Genomic DNA, 20,554 nt, shown 5'->3' on the forward strand with positions numbered 1-20,554 from the left:
CGGGGCGGGGGGGATCAACAGAAACGTAAACATTGGTGGCAGTGGTGGGAATGGCAGGCACTCCTTGAGCGCCCAAAACTAAAATGGCCACTGGGACCCCAGTCCCCAACAGCGCATGCGCGGCCGAACTCGCACGCCCCTGGCCGCGCGCTCGCTTCCGCGCATGCGCAGATACTTTCTTTGTCGCCGCAGTAGCGGCGGTTGTTCCCGGCCTGCCTGATGCCATAGTGGAGGAAGGGGCAGAGGTTACAGCCTGCGGCGAGTCCCTGAGCTGGGCTCGCCGCTTGGGGAGGGGAGCAGAGGAGAGAGAAGCCTCTATTAGGCGATGGGGGGGGACCCGAACCCGTTTAGCACGGAGCATGGCTGAGGATGGAAGAAAAAAGGGGGGGGGATAATGAAAAGGAAAGAAAGAGGGGGGAGAAACCGGAAAAATGGGAAATGAGACAAAGAAAAGGGGAGAAAAGCAAAGAAAGCAGGGGCAAGAGAAAATATAAGGAAAAAGGGGAAAAACACAGCTACAAAAATAAAGTACAAGAAAAAGCACCACAATAAAAACGGAATCACACAGAATTACACAGTATACACAGGATGTAATAGAATAACACCGAAAAACAGCATTAAAACTGTATAAAGCAATACTCACCAGGACAGCAGAGAGCAGATACTCACTCACTAACAGAGGATGTCATATCCTTTACCTATACATTATAAGCCTCCTCTGTGAAACTAAACTCCTCCCCTTCCGACTCCACTGATTGGTAATTCAGATTTTTACCACCACCCAGATAAGTTAACTCCTGGTATGCCTGTACTTTTTTCTACTGCCAGCCCCCTCAGCATTTATATCACCTCGGTCTCATGCAATCCCTCTGTTATATTTCCTTCTGTAGTAGATGTAATGTATTCAGACCCCAAAATACAGATTTCCCGTTCTGCTCTATTTCATTATTATTCTTATTCCTCATACCAGTTTAATGCCATCTATACTTTATTCCCCCCCACCACTTGTTCTTTATTAAGCTGTCTTAATTCACTACTAATGTTTCTCATTTGCACAGTAACACAGATGTCCACAATCCCCTGCCTTTCTCTCTGTTGTTGCTGAGTGTTTATTGGAATTTGCAGCATGTGTTTATTACACCAGAAATATGCGTGCCCTGCACATTGAGGTGTGTGTCATTTCTGCGCTCTTTGTCTTCCTTCTGCTGTTCCCAAATCAGTAGTTCATAGGCTGGAGATAAGGGAAATAGGATAGAGATCAGTAAGATTTACAGGCAGTACAGAACCATTCTATTAAATATGTATGTGCATTAAGTGGCAACAAACTAACAAGCATGAGTGTGTAAAGGAAACATTTGTTGTGTAACGCATGAACAATCCCTAACAAATAAGGAAGGAAGCCTATGAAAGAGAGATGGAGCCACTGATGGATGTTCAGATGAGTGAAACATCCTTGTGGAAAGTAATTTAATATTCCTAAATGTTGTATTACTAAATCACTTTATATACAGAGATCATAATGCATGTATTCACAAACCTCACAATCCATTTAATAAATAGTACATTTTAATTGCTCAGGTCACCACCACAAGAAGCCTATGAGCATACTTAGAAACTTTGAATATATTGTTTGTTGTCCCAGCATGCAGAATAACATGTAAATACATCCCACATACAACTGTTACCAGAAAGTTGTTGAAATTAAAAATATTTTTGGTATGCACATACTGTATGTATTTCTTTGGTTTGCAGAGGAATAAAACACAAAACTCAGAAAAATGCACTAATTAGCAGTTTATTCCACACATAAATCCTTTTATTAGGCATTTCAAATTATTGGCACCTTTTAGAAGTAGTTAGAAAACAATTAGATTTCAAGCAGGTGATTCTCCTTCACTTTGAAACTGAACTCACCTGTGGTGACTGTCAGATGCCTGCAATATGAAAATCACTCATTGAACAAGCTTGAATAGGACTCATTCTTTTTGGGTTTTTTTGGCATTGGGCCTGATTCATTAAGGAAAGTTAAGCAAAAAATTGAGTAAGTTTTCTTTCTCAAGTTTTCTGGACAAACCATGTTGCAATGCAAGGGGAGCAAAGTTTATTATTTTGCACATAAGGCTGTTTTTTCATGTAGCACACAAATACTTGATAGCTTATTTATACACTGAATTTTAAAATTGATCTAGGACATGCCCTATCCAACTATAAATCTGCCATCACATTTTAAATTTACCTCCCCCTTCAATGCAACATGATTTTACCTTACTTGCTTACTTTTGCTTAACTTTCCTTAATGAATCAGGCCCGCTGTGTGTACTGCAATGAACCTGGAGAAAAGAAAGCCAGAGCATTATCTGAGGAGGTCAGACAGAATATTGTAGCCAAGCACGGAAAATCTCAAGACTACAAATCAACCACCAGAGATCTTGATGTTCCTGTTTCCACTGTACATAATGTTATTAGGACATTAAAGGTCCATGGCACCATAGCCAATCTCTGTGGAGGTAGCTACAAATGAAAACTTGAATGGAGATTGCAGCATGAGATTGTCCGAAGGTGGAAAAGGCACTTCGATCACCTGTCAAACTGGTTTGAACTGACTTTCAGATAAAAGGTAACACAGTTTCAGTTCACACCCCATCATCGTCAACTCAATGAAAGGGGGTAATATGGTAGGAGGCCCAGGAGGGCCTAATTGCTGGGAGAGACAAAAGATAACCCAACTGGAGTTTGCCAGCACACACCTCAACAAGCCACATTCTTTTTGTTAGAATGTTCTGTAGACAGATGAGACCAAATTAGACTTTTTGGTAAAGTACATCATTCCTATTTTTACACAGAGCAAAGTTAATCTTTCAAAGGAAAAACCTTACCCACAGTCAAACATGGAGCAGTTCAAGACAATATGCTGGACTGTTCTGGAGTGGCCAGCAATGAGCCAAGATCTAAATCCCATAGATCACCAGTGGAGAAATCTGAAAACAGCAGTTGGGAGAAGACACCTTTCAAATCTGGGGAAACTGGAGCAGTTTGGACAAGAAATGTGGATCAAGCTGCCAGTAGAGAGGTGCAGGAAGCTCATCCATGGCTATTGAAGTGTTTGCATGTAGTTAGTTTGACCAAAGGCTGTGCTACCAAATATCAATTTTAGGGTGAGATTTTTGTCAATGATTGTACAGAATAAGAGACGTGGATGGATTGTCCAAAAATATATAGAATATTTGGTACTCATTGTGATCTTATTGGATTAGATATGCTTAATGTTTGTAGACACTCCCTTATATGTTTAAGCTTGGATCTTTAGTGATGGTCCCTAAGACCATGGGGAATGCTGGGAAGTGGGGGTGGGGGCAGTGTGCAATGTACCTAAGTCAGCAAATGGCTGAATAAAGAGCTCAGCAGTGCCCACCCATGCTTCAGTGTCCTGATGAACTGATTACAAGTAAATTAACAAAACACTCATACTGAAAATTAAATCCAGCAAGCATTAAAAGATAAGCGGCGCCTAAGATAAAAAAAAAAAAGAGATAATATAAAATATTTTTTTTAAAAATCACAGTTGTGGTTGTACTCCAATGTCATGAAGTTCCAAATATCTGTCCTCAGAAACAAAACAAAGAGGATTCACACAAAGCACACATTTTTGTGTTCTCTATTTACAGAGAAATACAGTTATACTTATAAATTTGGTCACTGAGTCCTAAACACAACACTCCTCTGCCAATCTGAAGTGTAGTGTGCGCTAACTAGTAAACAGGTGATACTGAGTTTGTGGTTGCTGTGAAGTGCTGGGTGGAGTGATAGTGGATTTTCAGGGTGTGAACTTTTTGTTAGATGTCTTGTTTTACACATGTTGGTCTTGGTCGTTGCCTGATTATCCAATAAACTGACTAGGCTGCAGTCTAGGGTGCAAGACTTTTGGGGGTGCAAATTGTGACAGAAAGAGGTATTAACTGACATTCATTTTTAAATATAACAAAATAGTTGTTTCCCAAAGTAAAAAGAAAGCAAGAATTAAAAATATAGTAAGGTTTTAAACTTTTAATCTTGACGTATTCCCATGGTAAAAGCTGAAGACAATGAGTTCATCCTTGTGCGAGCCCTTGAGGATAAGTGAGTTAGACGAGGCCATACCTTTACCCTTAGTAATGATCATTTATGCCTCTGTTCTGCTATCCAGTTCTGATTTTAATGAAAACAAAATGAAGGACAAAGATTGCCATAACCCTTTTAAAAAAAGCTAACTAGAGGTGTGTTTTGATAACACATTGGTGGAAGACAGTGTTTAGGAAGCTGGATTTTAAATTAAAGAAGCGTTTGATTTTACCTGTAGCCTGTCAGGGAAGGCAAGGGGACACTACACTATTAGCCTATGGCGGCCTGAACCTTTAATCAGGCACTGGTTTTGTTTCTCTGGTACAGGTATGGTAGGATACCCCAAACAATGCAATATGCGATGAGCTCCAGGTAACGGTCGATGAGGATGAAGAACCAACGTGAGATTACAGATAATAATAATGCAATAATAAGATAATGTAGTAGTAGTACATGTTTAATATTGTTTTCTATATACAATATCCATATCCTTAATATAACAATTTTTACACACCCATCCATTATCCACAACCTTCCAGTTGATAACATTTCATTAGCCCCTCAAATATTTCTTAATTTTCCCTCTTAGCATTCTATTGTGCTATTTCATTTCCACCTGGCTCCTTTATATATACACATTTATTTATACCATCATGTTTTACTCTTACCTATTGTTCATTACTGATTACTGATCCCCTGTATACTCATTTTACCTCCACCATCCATTGTTACTTATTATCCTATTCCACACATCTCGCCATCCCATATACTCCCTTCTACCACTACAACACCTACACTCCAATACAATTTGCTTGGCCACAACCAATGCAATTTAGACATCACTTGCTTCATCCTTTTTTCATCTCACCTCTACACCCATCATCCCCTGGGATAGGCCAATTCCTGCCTAATTCACACACCGTCCTAAAATTTATTTCAAATACTTCTATTTCATTATTATATTACATTTTCTGCATTTCTCATATTGATTCTCCATCCATTTATCCAACAACCGTTACAGGGAGATTATTATTATTATTATTATTATTATTATTATAGATTTGTAAGGCGACAGTAGGGAAAACGGGACATACACAAAGCAGGGATATACAAGGTAGACAAAATAAATGCAGACATGAAAACAAAGGGTAGGGAGGGCCCTAATCATGAGAGCTTACATTCTAATTAGAAGTGGGCACAGCTCCCATCTGGTTACCACATCTCATTTCTGCATACAAGATTTCTCCCATGCTGCCTCCCTTTCTGGAACAATCTCCCACCTTCTATCAGGCTATACCTTAGTTTGCTAATGTTAAAGGATCCCTCAAAACTCAACTGTTCAGGATAGCTTACCCTTTATCTCTCTAACCTCCTCTGTCCCCTCCTCAACAAGCCTCTTCTTAATCCTTCTTCACTCACCATAGTACACCTCTCCCTCTTTCCTCATACTACCCTCTTGCTCAACTCTCCCTCCAGAGTACTAATCCCGTCACACCCATCTTTGGTTCCTGTCAGTCTGCCCCTTCCTTTTAGATTCTATGCTTCCGTGTGCAGGGCCTTGTGTTGTCCGTTTCGGCAGCGCTGTCCTATACAGCAGCCGCGGTGCTTTCAAAGAAACGTCCGCAGCGGTGCTGTATACAAAACATCACCGCCGCGGACGCTTCTTTGACAGCGCCGCGGCTGTTGTATAGTACAGTGCCGCTATGGTGGGCACCTAGTTAGCGGAGAGGGGAGTTCTGGAGACCCAGAAACCCCCCCTGCGTCGTGCGCCACTGATATATTGGCAAAGCATGCTGGGACTTGTAGTGTCACAACACCTGGAGTGTTACAGGTTAGCCAATAGTGCTCTAGACCCAGTTAAGACTGTCACAAAAGCCTTATATTAAATCAACCTCTACTGTCAGTTCACTTTTGAGAAAGGAGAATGAACTCCCCAAATATATCAAGTGATGTCATTAATGCAGACTTTCAAACCAACAGTACAATGGGTGGCTACCCATATTGATTAACTGTTTACCAGTGTGGCAAAGCATTCCAGTATTGTGCTTCTGTGGAGTGGTTATGCATTATGTTACATGCCAAGTCCGAGCCTCCGTTTTATTTATATTAGTAATGTCTTCTTTTGTACCCACATTCAGGTGAAATCATGGTGTGAGAGGATCCCAGTAAGGATAATATATAGGGTAAGTCCAGAAGGACATTTGATTTCTCTTTTTAAAAAACATCAAAGGTGTTATTTTTTTCCTAACAATGCATCTAGGAGCATGGTAAACAATGCTATCCTCTTTTGTCACACCTGTACCTAGTGTGTTCCAGTGTTCTAAAAAAGAAAATGCTCATGAGTATTTAAAGTGTCAAAGCATTTCATACACACTCCAGAAAAAAAGTGTCCATCTGGATGCACCCTTTTAAGAGTGTGCTATCTATGATGGTACTTAATGGTACCAATAATTTTAGAACCTTTATTTGTTTGGACTCGTTTCAACTATATAAACATAATTTACCATTTTATTATCTTTGTTCTATGTTAATGGAATCTTGGATTTAATGAATATATAATTTGCATGTTTGTCTAGCAAGTGTTCTACTAAATAATGATTGCTTTTGATTAACATATCATTTTGGTTTAATTATATATGGATCAAGAGTGACTCAGATTATCTAGGATTAGCTTTACTACATTAGATAACAATTCACTATTTTTCTATTTATATCATATGCCATATTATATTTGAATATTCTAATAATAATCCAGTTTCAGCATTAATATGTTTCCCCAGAGAAGAGTCGTTTTATTTATTTTTGGATTCAATGTAAATCCTGCCCTGGTTCAGGCACTGTCAAATTAACTTAAGAGACTCATTGCAAATCAAATGAGCGTAAAGAGCACCAAGTACAGCAAAGTATGGTGGTTTAAATTCTCCTGCATAATATCCAAGATGCACTTCATACACAGTGAGACAAATAAATGCACTAGTAGTGCAGCACAGAAATTTGTGCACAGTGATCCATAAAGCCCTCCGTTAGCATGTATGGCATATGAAAATGTATTCACTGAAACTAATGTAAAACATGTACAGTATACTATTATATCATTGTGCTGGTTACTCGCAGGAGAGAACCATTAGACTGGGGTACCAATTAGAGACACAGCATGAACGACCAAGCCTCTTAGTCCTGAGAGGACAGATTGTAAGGGACAAAGCTAAAGCCGATGGGTTGGAGATTGTAGATTCATGAGGGACGAAACAAAGGTCAATATATTGAAGACAAAATTATGATGGACAACACTGAAGTCAATAAACAGGAAAAATGAGGACTCGTGAAGCAACGGCAGAGAAAAGGAATTCCAACTTTACTCTGCTTGAAGAGGGCCTTAGAAAAGCTGCATACATGGGTTTCCTCCTTATCTTAATTGATTTGATCAGTAGCAAATTCCTGATTCCAGTAAGTGAAAAGAATATGCAGTTGTCAGTGTAGATGTTGCACTGCCACCTGTTGACTATAGCTAGTATTGCTGGGGATCCTCACATGTTGTAGTTGTTCTGTACATGTCAATGTCTCAAAAATGGCCAAGAGGTTCATGGAACTTAATATATTTTCCTGACTCCTGATTATACTGGGGGAAATCCCAGTTTCATCACAACACAAAGACATTGTCCTCTGTACAGTGGCTCTAAGTTGTAAGTACAGGATATATTCTGGTCAGCTGCAGAATTAAACTGTGCTATTATTGGTAATAGCATGGGGTTATTATCACTAGGTTGTTGTTCAATAAAAAGAGCAAAGTCGGCAAGGTAGAGGGCAATTCAATAGCAGTGGTAAGTCAGCAATTGGGCCTTTGCCATATTTGCCAACTCTCCCGGAAAGTCCGGGAGACTCCTTAAATTCAGGTCAGTCTCCCGGGCTCCCGCGAGAGCTGGCATTTCTCCCCCATCCCCGAATTCCCTTGTTAAAATGACGCAATTCACAGAGAACCGCATCATTTTGGCCCCACCTCCCGCGACAAAACGTCATTTTACTCGTGGGGGGCAAAATGACGCGATTTGAGGTGCCCCGCTCCCTCCCGCCCATTAGTCACGCCCCTCTCCCGGACGTCGCCTACTGAAAGAAGGCAAGTATGGCCATTGCAGCTATATAAAAAAAACAGGTGGGGGAAACACCTCTGATGCACACTGGAGGTTATTCACAAGAAACTTACAGATATGTTTCTGCTACTAACCCTGGGAAAATATACAAACCAATTGGAAAGGGTAGACAGCTTTCTATACTACCTATCAGGCATAAGAAGTCTGCTTTCCATACTAGGCATAAGAAATATGGAGTTTGTTTCTTTACTAGCCACCAGAAATGAGGGGTCTTCTTTGTAGATAGCCAACAGGAATGGGAGGTCCTCATTGTTTACTAGCCACTAGGCATGCTTTGTGCCATAAATGTGCAATTTGCTTTGCATACTAGCCACTCAAAAGAGTGAAGTAGACTTTGTATACTTGTCACCCTGATGGGGGAGGGGGATATCTAAAATGTACACTAGCCACCAAAAAGGTAGATCATAGCAACAAGGTTAAGAATTCACAGCCATATTTCTCCCACATGCTCAAGTCGCAGTAAACAGTACTGAATGATGCATGATTTGTACATAAACCCCACACACAAACACTTTTAATTTTTCCCTTGTACCCCACTGTCTTGACTGCTGTATCTATCAATGATACCATCATTAAATTTCATGTCTCACTTATCTATCTGGAAGCGGGCATGATACAATGATATATATATATATATATATATATATATATATATATATATATATATATATATTGTGTCAAGGGGAGTGGTTTTCCACAGGCCTTTTAGAGTGGAAATAGCTATGGAGCTAACAGTCTGCAGGTAAAAGGCTGCAAATCAAGTTATATACAGGTGTAGCACTGTGCTTATGTTAAGTTATGTACACGTCTGAGACATGTGATAAAGTGGATGTAAAATGTGATTTACTTACATGCTTTAAAGTGTTTGTCTTCACAGCTAGCAGCAGAGCTGATAGGGGTGTCTGTATTGAATAGGCGTTACAGAGCACCTGAGGAGACCTCCTTTAAAGACAAGGTGGGAGTGCTGCCTGTCAGTCATCCAAGCCTGTGGGAGTAGACCTGTGTATTTAACATTGAGTTGTGCTCTTGTTAGGGGTGACTGATGCTGAACTAGTTGGCCAGTCAGTAGAGAGATGGTCGATGTCTAGCAAGCATTAGGGTCACCAGGAGGTGCAAGCAAAAGGGAATGCTTGCTGGTGTCATCCTGACAGAAGAAGTGTTATTTATTGTGATGCCAACAATAAATATATTTGATTTAAAACAAGAAGTTTTCGTGTTGCTGATATCTGCTGGGTGTTCTTGCAACAGAAGGTAACAAAAGTGCCATGAGAAGGGTGCGGTTTTGTTACTATATATATATATATATATATATATATATATATATATATATATATATATATGAAACCCAATATTCTTTAAGCTATAAAGCGCTTCTTAAAGTGAAAATAGAATGAATAAAAATCTGAAAAAATACTTAAGTGTAATAGGCAGCTCCCCAATCATCCAACACCTGTCTGCAAGTGTCATACCTAGTAAATGAAATACAAAAGACAGAGGGCGCCACACATAGTGCATTAAAAGTGATACATAGTGAAAAATCTCCACAATAAGATATTCCCGTACCGGAAATTCAGATTACTCAAGCCAAAGTGATAAACTGAGGAAATCCCTCTAATGGTATCATTCGAGGACACTGGAAATCAAAACGATCCTGGATGTCAAATGATCCTTCCAAGCGTGAACCAGATAGCAGATAGCTACCAGGTGTCTGCAAACTAAAAATAATGGCACAATAGTGTGATATCATAAAGACTAGATACCAATGGTTCTCTAGAGAATCACAAGTTTAATAGCAGCACAATATTTCACACTGCAATTCTGTAACATAAATGCCCGTACATGAAGCAAATAAAAAGCCAGCTTATCTGTCCTTAGCACACTCGTAGGTGAAGGGGAAATTCCAGCCGGTGATATCCCGAACATCCAGATAGTGCTCACAGGTGTCAGATGTTGCCTCAATCACCGACGCGTTTCGTCTTATCAAAAATACTTTTTCAAGGAGTCATAAATTGAAGATAACTGCGGACTCCTATATACTTGAGTCTTGTTAGCCAAAGGCCAATCAAAGCATGATTCCCTGAGTGAGGGAATCATCAGTGCCTGACCTCGTAAATGCTCTACAGCATGAATAGGCACCAACTCCCATAGAAACATTCTAACATCTTGTGGAAAGCCCTCCAAGAAGAGTGGAAGCTGTTATCGCTGCAAAAGGAGGACCAACTCCATATTAGAGTATATGTATTTGAATACAATGTCATTACAGTCCCTGTTGATATAATGGTCAAGTGTCCGAATACTTTTGTCCATATTGTGTACATATACATACTAAAATTGTAGAGCTAAGCCTATCTATACAAAAGGAGCCCTCATTTAATTGATAAAGGCAGGGTAATTACACACAGCTAGATTAGTGGAGACTCATACTCTTCTAAAGAATTAACTCACCCACAGCTTCAAACACCTCCTTCACTCCTCTTCCAGTCATAGCTGAAGTTTCCATAAACAGCAGTCTTTTTTCTTCCGCAAAAGCCTGTGCATCCTGAGAGTAACACAATACATTGAAATGGGTAATGGATAAACAAGTGCATTTAGAGACATTTCAGCTAATCTTTTAAATTACCCGTTCTGCCTGACATCATTTAGGGGTATATTTACTAAGCTGTGGGTTTGAAAATGTGAAGATGTTGCCTATAGCAACCAATCAGATTCTAGCTGGCATTTTGCAGAATGTACTAAATAAATAACTAGAATCTGATTGGTTGCTATAGGCAACATCTCCACTTTCCAAACCCGTAGTTTAATAAATATTCCCCTTAGAGTACTGTGGGTAAAAAAACATCACAAGCTTGTATTCTTTGTCGGGCATGTGATACTAATTTCATGCAGCAGGTGACGCCAGTCTCGGACTGGGTCCCAGGTAAATACCCGGGTAGGCCCCACTGTCTGATGACCATGCCCCTTTTCGCTAAGGGGCTGGGCTAGAATCACCAGGACCCCCACGGAGAGGTAAGTGTAGTAGCAGCCTGTGCTGCTAGTAAAGCAGAGGAGTTTCCTGCTAAGGCAGGAACTCCTCACTGTCTCACATCACCCCCTCTGCTATGCTCTGATTGGCTGACACAGTGACTCAGCCAATCAGAGCAGACACGCCCCCTACCCACATTGCCATGGAGAAAGCAAAGCAATAAAGGTAAGATTATGTGTCTGTATGTATGAAAGAGAATGTGTGTGTGTGTGTGTGTATGTATGTGTGTATATGTATGAGAGAATGTGTGTCAGTGTGTATGATGAATGTATTAGTGTGTGTCTGTGAGGGGGGGTGAGTCAGTGTTTATGATAAATGTATTAATGTGTGTGTGTCTGTGGGTATGACAAATTAATTTGTGTGTGTGTTATGGTAATGTGTGTGTTATGTGTGTGTGGGCAATGGAGCTTGTGGCAATGTAATGGGGGTGAGGACAGGGGGGCTGTTAAAAGTGAAATGGGGTGAGGGCATGGGGGCTTGTAGTAATATAATGTGGATGTGAGGTAGGTGGTGGCTAATGTGTGCAATTTTATTTGTGGGGTGATGGTGGGCCAATTTAATTTAATAGTGGGGCCTATTCATTTAAGATGAGGTGGCGGGACCTTTAATGCTGGTTTGGGGCTATTAATTGAATATGGGGTTAAGTTTATTAAATGTGAATTATTTAATGCCAGGGATGGTTGTGGGAAATGGTTATATTTATTAAACTTAAATGCTTTTTATTGCTAGTCCTGTTTGGAGGTAGGGTAATAGGTTTATTTATTAAATGCAGATACTATTAATTTAATGTTGGGGTGGCTGGCTGGAATTTTCTAAATGTCATGTACCCATTTTTTTTCCAGATAGGACTCAGAACTTTGCATGTTCCAGACAAGCAGCACCTAAGCTAATGACACTAGCAGCCACAGGTCAGGAAACGACAAGTAAAGGACACACATACTCAGGTACATACATCAGGCACAAACACATACTGTGCCCCACCTAACATTTATTTGGCCCCGTCTACATGATGTCACTTTCAAGCTTTTTTCCCAGGGCAAATTTAAGTTCACAATCTGCCCCTGCCCTTTTCTTTGTAGGTGGGGGCCCACCAAAGTCCAAAATTTGCAAAGCGCAAGTCAACTGCACCTTTAAGAGTTGCACATGTCATGACGTTACAATGCAGACAGCGTACAGGAGCTGCGAGGACCCTGCCCAGCTGACCATAGAGAAGAGATGAAACAGAGGTAAGTTACATTTACTTTATTTTACTGTCATTTTTTTTTTTACTTTTTTTTTTTTTCAAACTTCACAATGTTCCCTTTTTACCTGGGGGGTAGGCTGTTCTTGGTATAATATGAATTAGGGGCAGTACTCTGGCACAATATTGTTTGGGGGCACTACTCTGTGGCATAATATTGTTTGGGGACACTACTCTGGGGCATAATACTGTTTGGGGACACTACTCTGTGGCATAATATTGTTTGGGGACACTACTCTGTGGCATAATATTGTTTGGGGACACTACTCTGTGGCATAATATTGTTTGGGGGCACTACTCTGTGGCATAATATTGTTTTGGGACACTACTCTGTGGCATAATATTGTTTGGGGACACTACTCTGTGGCATAATAATGTTTAGAGACATTATTGTGTGGCATAATATAATTTGGGGACATTACTGTACGACATAATATGATTAATGGCATAAATTGAACTGGGGCACTACTGTGTGGCATAATATGAACGTTTATTTGTTGGTTCCATTATTATCAATAATGTATCAATAATATTTTTATTTATATATATATATATATATATATATATATATATATATATTATAAAATCTTTAATCTAAATCTATATGCCCAATTGACACACCTGGGCTTGACTAGATTTTAGCCAACCCCTAATCTGCAGCAAAGGTAATTCCCATGGAGCCAAGGTTGGGGGTAGCACTGTATATTCTCACTAAGGGTAGTAATAGTATGCAGATACACATGTTAATTCTAACTATTCTGAGACAAGGTGCCCCTCTACTTGTATATGTGTTTTGTGTGTGTTTTTAATTCTTGTCTTTCGTTGAAACATTATTTTTTTATATTTGTTTGTTTCATTATAACATTTACTTCCACTACGTATGTAGTACTTTTAGGGCACTGTCCCTGAAACTCAGGACTTCTGTTCTGCCTCCCGGGAGATATGTCACACTTCTTTGAGCAGGCAGTGTACACTTCTGTCGATGGTGTACGCAACAATGCAAGTTTTTTGCTGTAGGAGAGTAGCTTAGTGCTTTTCACACTCACACACACACACACACACACACACACACACACACTTTAAACGTGAGAGCTGTTAATTAAACATTGTGACTGGTTGGGGAAGGGGGCTAGAGTGCACCCTCATTCAGGCGTGGGCTGGGATATATCATCCCGGGGGGGTGCACAGGCGGCCGTATCACATGACACGTGATGACATTATGACGCGGCCGCATCCCGTAACACGCCTGTAATATAAAAAAAAAATTGCATCTACGACGGGGGGAGGCGGCCGGCCTGAACAGCCGCTAGACTGAGCGGCCTGGGTGCCCGCTGCCCCCTTGTCCAGCCCGCCCCTGCCCTTATTGCTCGGCTTTCCATATTTAATGTACACATACTTTTTTCACAACAGGACCCCAACATTCCAGGGTCCAGACAGCTACTGAGCTTAAGACATCAGCAGCAGCAGGTAGTGAACGCTGCAAGAACAGGTAAGAGAGAGCAGGAAAGTCTGCCAATTGTTCTGATTCTAGTGGGGCAAGACTTTGTCCCGATCTAAAGGGTGGGTCCTAGACTATGCACTCTTTATCTACACTGCATTTTTTATATACTACACTATGCCGCTAGCCATGCCCTTCATGGGCTGACCACTCCCCCTCTAGTGTCTGGTCTCACCTCTATGGTGGCTGGCCACACCCCCTCTGGTGGGCCTCTAGTGTTGCAGTCCCCCTGTGAGCCCTTCATGCCATAGTCCGACACTGGGTGGCTCTTATTTAAAACTACACTGTGCAAGCTTACAGTTTGTCTGGCAACCATTGTGAGCTCCCTACAGGTTTTAATAAAATCTGTAGTTATTTGGCCTGCATCAGATCAAGAAAGAAAACAATTACATTTTGTTTAATGTTTAATAAACGGATGAGCTGTTGAACAAGGGTTTGGGGAGTCAATTATTTAATTAAAGTTTATTTCAAATCATGAGCAAGTTATGTATTATATATATATTAGGGATGTGCACCGGCGACTTTTGGTGTCTCGTGTTTTGTGTTTTGGATTCGGATTTTCTCGATGTTTTGGGTTCGGATTTGTTTCGCAAAACACCTGCCAAAATGTTTTGGTTCGGATTTAAGGTTTTGGATTCGGATTTTTTTTGAAAAAAGCATAAAAAGTTCAAAAATCAAGTTTTTGGGCTTATTTTCACTCCTACGCTATTATTAACCTCAATAGCATTCAATAACAATCATTTCCACTAATTTACAGTGTATTCTGAACACCTCACAATATTGTTATTAGTCCAAAACGTTGCAACGAGGTATCTTTCTGGACTGCGTAGTGGAGTGGTCCCCACAATATAATAAGAAAACCATCAACTGGTCTTAATCGCACCAAAAAATGTACCTGGACTGCGTAGAGGAGTGGTCACCACAATATAATTTAAAAACCCTGAACTTGTATAATTCGCACCAATAAATGTATCTGGACTGCGTAGAGGAGTGGTCACCACAATATAATAAGAAAACCATCAACTGGTCTTAATCGCACCAAAAAATGTACCTGGACTGCGTAGAGGAGTGGTCACCACAATATAATTTAAAAACTCTGAACTTGTATAATTCGCACCAATAAATGTATCTGGACTGCGTAGAGGAGTGGTCACCACAATATAATAAGAAAACCATCGACTGGTCTGAATCGCACCAAAAAATGTACCTGGACTGCGTAGAGGAGTGGTCACCACAATATAATTTAAAAACCCTGAACTTGAATAATTCGCACCAATAAATGTATCTGGACTGCGTAGAGGAGTGGTCACCACAATATAATAAGAAAACCATCGACTAGTCTGAATCGCACCAAACAATGTACCTGTACTGCTTAGAGGAGTGGTACCTACAATATAATTAAAAAACCCTCCACGGGTCTGAATTCTACCAAAAAAGTTTATGGACTGCATAGTGTAATGTTCCCCACAATATTATTTAAAAATTTTGCAGCAACAGTCAACGTTGTTTAATATCTGATACACCTCTATCTGGACTGCATAGTGGAGTAGCCCCGGTACTAAATTTGGTACCGGGGCCACAATACCTCCTCCAACTTCCAAGTGTAGTGTTTATAACATATAAACACTACAGTAGTTCTAGCACGTCAATACCTCTTGTTTTAAATTATGACAGGGCATTTTACTTTTGGTTTAATTTTTTGAATTTGTTGACATTTTGTTTTACTTTTTGAACATGGCAAACAACTGTTGAATGGTCACATAATGCCAAAAAAAGACTTGCAAGATGGAATTGTCCTTGGGCCCTCCCACCCACCCTTCTGTTGTTGAAATAGGACATGCACACTTTAACAAACCAATCATTTCAGCGATAGGGCCTACCAAACAACTGTGGCTGAAATGATTGGTTGTTTGGGCCCCGACACCAAAAAAACAATTCATCTCTCCCTGTACAAACTAAACAGGCTCTACTGAGGAAAGATGTCGTCCTCATCCTCAACCTCTGATTCCTCTCCCCCTACAGTGTGTACTTCCTCCTCCTCACACATTATCAATTCATCCCCGCTGGTCTCCACAACCACAGGTCCCTCTGTACTATCTGGAGGGCAGTGCTGTACTTCATTGAGGAATTCATTATTCATTTTTATAAACATCGTTTTTTCAACGTTGTGAGGAAGCAACCTCCTTCGCCGCTAACTGACCAGGTTCCCCGCTGCACTAAAAACTCTTTCCAAGTACACACTGGAGGGGGGACAACTCCGGTAAAATAGAGCCAGTTTGTACAGGGGCTTCCAAACTGCCTTTTTTTCCTGCCAGTAACAATATGGGCTGTCTGACATGTCTATTTGGATGGTGTCAGCAAAATAATCCTCCACCATTTTTTCTATTGTGACAGCATCCAATGCAGCAACAGTAGACATGTCTGCAATGATTGGCAGGTCCTTCAGTCCGGACCAGATGTTATCAGCATCCCCGCCAGCGGGTCTTTTAGGAAAACTGAGCTTTTTCCTCGCAGCTTTATCCTCCAAATTTTTGTTTTCCATTATATGTAGCACAAGAGAGCGTACCCCTAAGCCACACACACTCGGCAAAGCCTTTAAAAATTATATGTGGCACAGGAGAGTACCACTGGACTTATACTGCAGAATTAGTAAACTTTGTAATATTGCAGTACCACTGGACTTATACTGCAGAATCAGTGAACTTTGTAATATTGCAGTTCCACTGGTGGACTTATACTGCAGAATCAGTGAACTTTGTAATATTGCAGTACCAATGGACTTATACTGCAGGATTGTTTTTGGATATTTTTTTTTAAGTTCTTTTTTTTATAATTATTTTTTGTAAAAATTTTTTATAACTTGGGAATAATGGGGAAATAACAATGCCCTTAGAAGGACAGAGCACAGGACACAGCACCACTGGACTGAACAGGACACAGCACAGGACCCAGCAGCACCACTGAACTCAGAAGGACAGAGCACAGGACACAGCACCACTGGACTGAACACGACACAGTACAGGACCCAGCAGCACCACTGAACTCAGAAGGACAGAGCACAGGACACAGCACCACTGGACTGAGCACAGCACAGCACAGCACAGGATATAGCAGGGCAGAGGACCACCTAACACAACCTCCCTCTACCCTGATCAATGCCTGAGTGAAGATGGCGGCGGCCAGCGGGGAATTTATAGAATCCGAGTATCGCGAGATCCGACAACGGGATTATGACTCGGAGCCTCGCTTTCAGTTTTGCAATTGGCGGGAATACCCGGATCTGTCTCGGATCCGGCTCGGATCGGCAAGGTTCGGATGGGCTCGGATTTCAGATATCCGAGCCCGCTCATCCCTAATATATATAGTGTCTTGTGTAATAAAAAAAAATAAAAAAAATCACATCTCCAAACAGCCCCAGAACTAGCCTGGGCAGATTTCCACTATAACGGGGACAAGCACTGAGTCCTTTTGTTGCAGTGAAAATTAGCCCCAGACTCGTCTGCGCGGGGCCGGTGACTCTGGGAAAAGGAGCTGCATAACAGTGATAACCCCCCCCCACCCCCTCCCCATAAGATAGGAGCGACTTTCCTGATCTCCTGGGGGGTGAAATTAGCTTTTGTCTGATAAACCTAGAGATGCTTAGCTCTCTTAGGACCTTCCTGTCATCATGCAGCTCGCTCTTGTTCCCAAACAGTGCAATGACCAGCTCCCCACTGGAGATGTACTTCTGCAACTCTTGAAGCCAAAGCTGAGCTTTGCCAAATGTCTCCTAACAGAGAAAGAGTAGCAAAGGCAGGGGAGAAAATTGAAGAAACTGAAAATATAGTGTATGTATTATAACAGCTCATAGATTGCAACACATTCAGCAAGGTATTGCTGTGCATAACACAGTTTTTGGACCAGGCAGTTTATGAGAGGACTGCCAGTTAAATAAGGGCATTGCCTTTTTTATGGATCTGGCAAATTTAAACATAGGTGCTCCATCTGTGGGGGACCACATTTGCGCTCCATTGTTTTAACAAGACTAAGCCCACTCACAGTCATGTTTAAAAAGTGTTATGAAGGATATGCTACTATATCTGTATGGTTTTATAATAATAAATTGTTGCGGCTGATCCTTCACTCCACTCGCTATAATTGTCACTATTAGAATTAGGTCATTGTTCTTGAAGGTGTCAAGCTAAACTTCAACATTTTGTTATTATGATCATGCTCATTGAGAATATTATAATATATAAGAGGTGGATGTAATGTTGGAGTTGTATTATCCAATATCTATTGAGGAAGCGAGAGCACCATGTGCAATTTGATAAGATGATCTTATGCAACAAGAAAATGTCCCTGGAACCTGTATTCAAATGTCAACAATATATATAGCACAAAGTATCTAGTACCTTATATTATTCTCAGTTTTAATATTCTTGGCTGAACATATTCTTTATATTATTTTGTGCACAGACATTTTCCAATGTAAGCTCTTTAGTCTATGCTACATTGGAGCCAAAGGTATATTTCAAAGGTAAGCAAATCTGTGGCTGTGTACACTTACCTTTTAGAGGATCTAAAATTATAAATAAATTTGTGACGCGTTTCGGAGCACAGAAAACTGTGCCAGAACTGTGTTTACTCTCTTCTCCATGTACAGTATTTTGCAATATTGCTAAGAAAGTCAATATCTTAGTATAAGACTTGATCAGGGAGTGCTACCTGTTTACAATACTCATATTTGTAAATAGGAAAAATCGTTACCTGCCATGAACCTAACGTTATTCTGAACCTATTCTAAATGATACTTCTTATGAATGCTCTGGTATGCAAGAAAGAGGCTTATCAATATCGTGTTAGAGAAGGTGTCAGCTATTTTGTTGGATAGCCTTACTCAATACAGTTTGGTGCTTTCAGATTAGGCATCTAGGAAACAGATAATGGTATCTTCTGTAAATGTCTTACTTTCTTTTGCCTATTGCTCTGGGGCAACAATTCAGTGTTTAGTCCCCTTTAAAGCTCATGTGGCTGGGAAGTGTTGTCTGTCTTTATAAGATAAAAAATGTTGAAAGTGGATGCAGCCATTTTGTGGACTGATGCAATACTCATGCTCAATTTACTAACTAATGACATTAGTGCCATGAATATTGGTTTGTCTCAGAAAATGACTGACTTCATAGTGTGTAGGCAACAGGGACACATTAAGCAAGTGGAATTCAGAATACATTTATAACAATGCTAATTTCAAAGTAGACTTCTTGCTTTCTCTCCATGATCAGGGCTGATTAAAATGTTGGTGATGTTCCAGAGTTTTCTATACCTTGGAAGTGATGTCATAAACCAATATGGCAAATCGGGCGCCACGATAGTATAGGTGGGACACGCTCTGGTATCTCTCCTGCCCAGCCGTGTCCCAGATTTCAAAGTCCAAAGTCCTGCCCTGAAGATAAACTCTTTGTGAGAAAAAGGCACCTGGCACATAGAGGTATATTTGTGAGGAACCATGACACAGAACGGTACACTAACATTGTAGATGGTTTTCAATCAGAATATTCAAGAGATCTAACTGACTACTTATGATTGTTTACCTGCAGTAATAATTGCTATTTAGTTTAATTTCAATTGTTATTTATTAACAATTCCATTAAATATCCTTCGTGCAGGGGCAAGTAAAATAAAGGTAAAAGGTGATAAAAAAAAAATATCAATACAATTACACAAATTACTGCATTATAATATACAAGTGATAATATTATATATATAAACATCTGCATATATTATCTGTATGACCAGTTATCAGTTCAATGTGCATTAGGAAAATGTGTACATTAATAGAGACAATGCAATTTGTTAACAGCCTCGTGCTTTGATATAGCCACAGAATTCCTCAATGACTTCTAATTTCCCTTTAATTTACAAACTGAGCGTGATATGTTAGTGCTCTAAAACAGCTCATTTTGCTCACACCTCATAACTGGGTAAGTCCCACAAGACTGGTGTAAAGCAGATGTAGTATCAATCTTTAAAAAGGGAACAATAAGGGAACCAGGAATTTATAGACATGTAAGCCTGAATTCTGTCATTTAATGGGATTCTGAAGGATGCCATTCTGAAATATATTGCATTCTTGACCCCAATTATCCTGTTTGCTGCCTGGGCAGGATTTTGCCTAATGCATGTTTTTCACTGCTCTGTTTGTTTCGTCTCTGTACCACATTACTCTGCATACCTTGTGTATAGACTGTCGCTGATCTATCTCCATAGTTGCTATTGTGCTTACCTGTCATCTGGCTTAAAACACCCTTCTGCTGTGCCTAGACACTATTTAACTGATGCTGCTTTGTCAGGTTCTATCAGTACTTGCTTCACACTGCCATTGCAGTATTGGCCAAACACTGGAATTCCTGTCTACAGAGCCTGATTATTGTGCTCCTTGCCTGAGATCTAGCTCCTGTTCCTGTTTCTCTTTCTACCTGTTATCATCTACTACTCGTGTACTGAACTCTGTTTGCCCTTGACTTCACTTCTTCGCTAACCATTGGACCTCATTGCCTCCATGTGTA

General features: G+C 40.4%; 1 protein-coding gene across 1 annotated transcript; it reads right to left on the reverse strand.

The window, feature by feature from the left end:
* Positions 1-1,109: 1,109 nt before the first annotated feature.
* LOC142098525 (ras-related protein Rab-17-like) lies at positions 1,110-20,278 on the reverse strand. Its single transcript, XM_075181364.1, has 5 exons — positions 20,272-20,278; positions 19,312-19,463; positions 17,648-17,775; positions 10,692-10,783; positions 1,110-1,231 (listed from the first exon to the last, which is right to left on the reverse strand). Exons 1-5 carry the CDS (start codon positions 20,276-20,278, stop codon positions 1,110-1,112), a joined length of 501 nt encoding a protein of 166 aa, XP_075037465.1.
* Positions 20,279-20,554: the final 276 nt, after the last annotated feature.

The sequence above is a fragment of the Mixophyes fleayi genome, chromosome 7 (genome assembly GCF_038048845.1).
Source record: "Mixophyes fleayi isolate aMixFle1 chromosome 7, aMixFle1.hap1, whole genome shotgun sequence".
Taxonomy (NCBI): domain Eukaryota; kingdom Metazoa; phylum Chordata; class Amphibia; order Anura; family Limnodynastidae; genus Mixophyes; species Mixophyes fleayi.

What these genes read in the sequence shown, in the direction of transcription:
- LOC142098525 (XM_075181364.1), bottom strand. An exon ending in AGGAAGGTCCTAAGAGAGCT is followed by an intron (nt 10,784 to 17,647) that starts AAGCATCTCTAG and finishes TTACTCTCAGGA; the next exon opens with TGCACAGGCTTTTGCGGAAG. An exon ending in GGAGGTGTTTGAAGCTGTGG is followed by an intron (nt 1,232 to 10,691) that starts GTGAGTTAATTC and finishes CCTTATCTCCAG; the next exon opens with CCTATGAACTACTGATTTGG.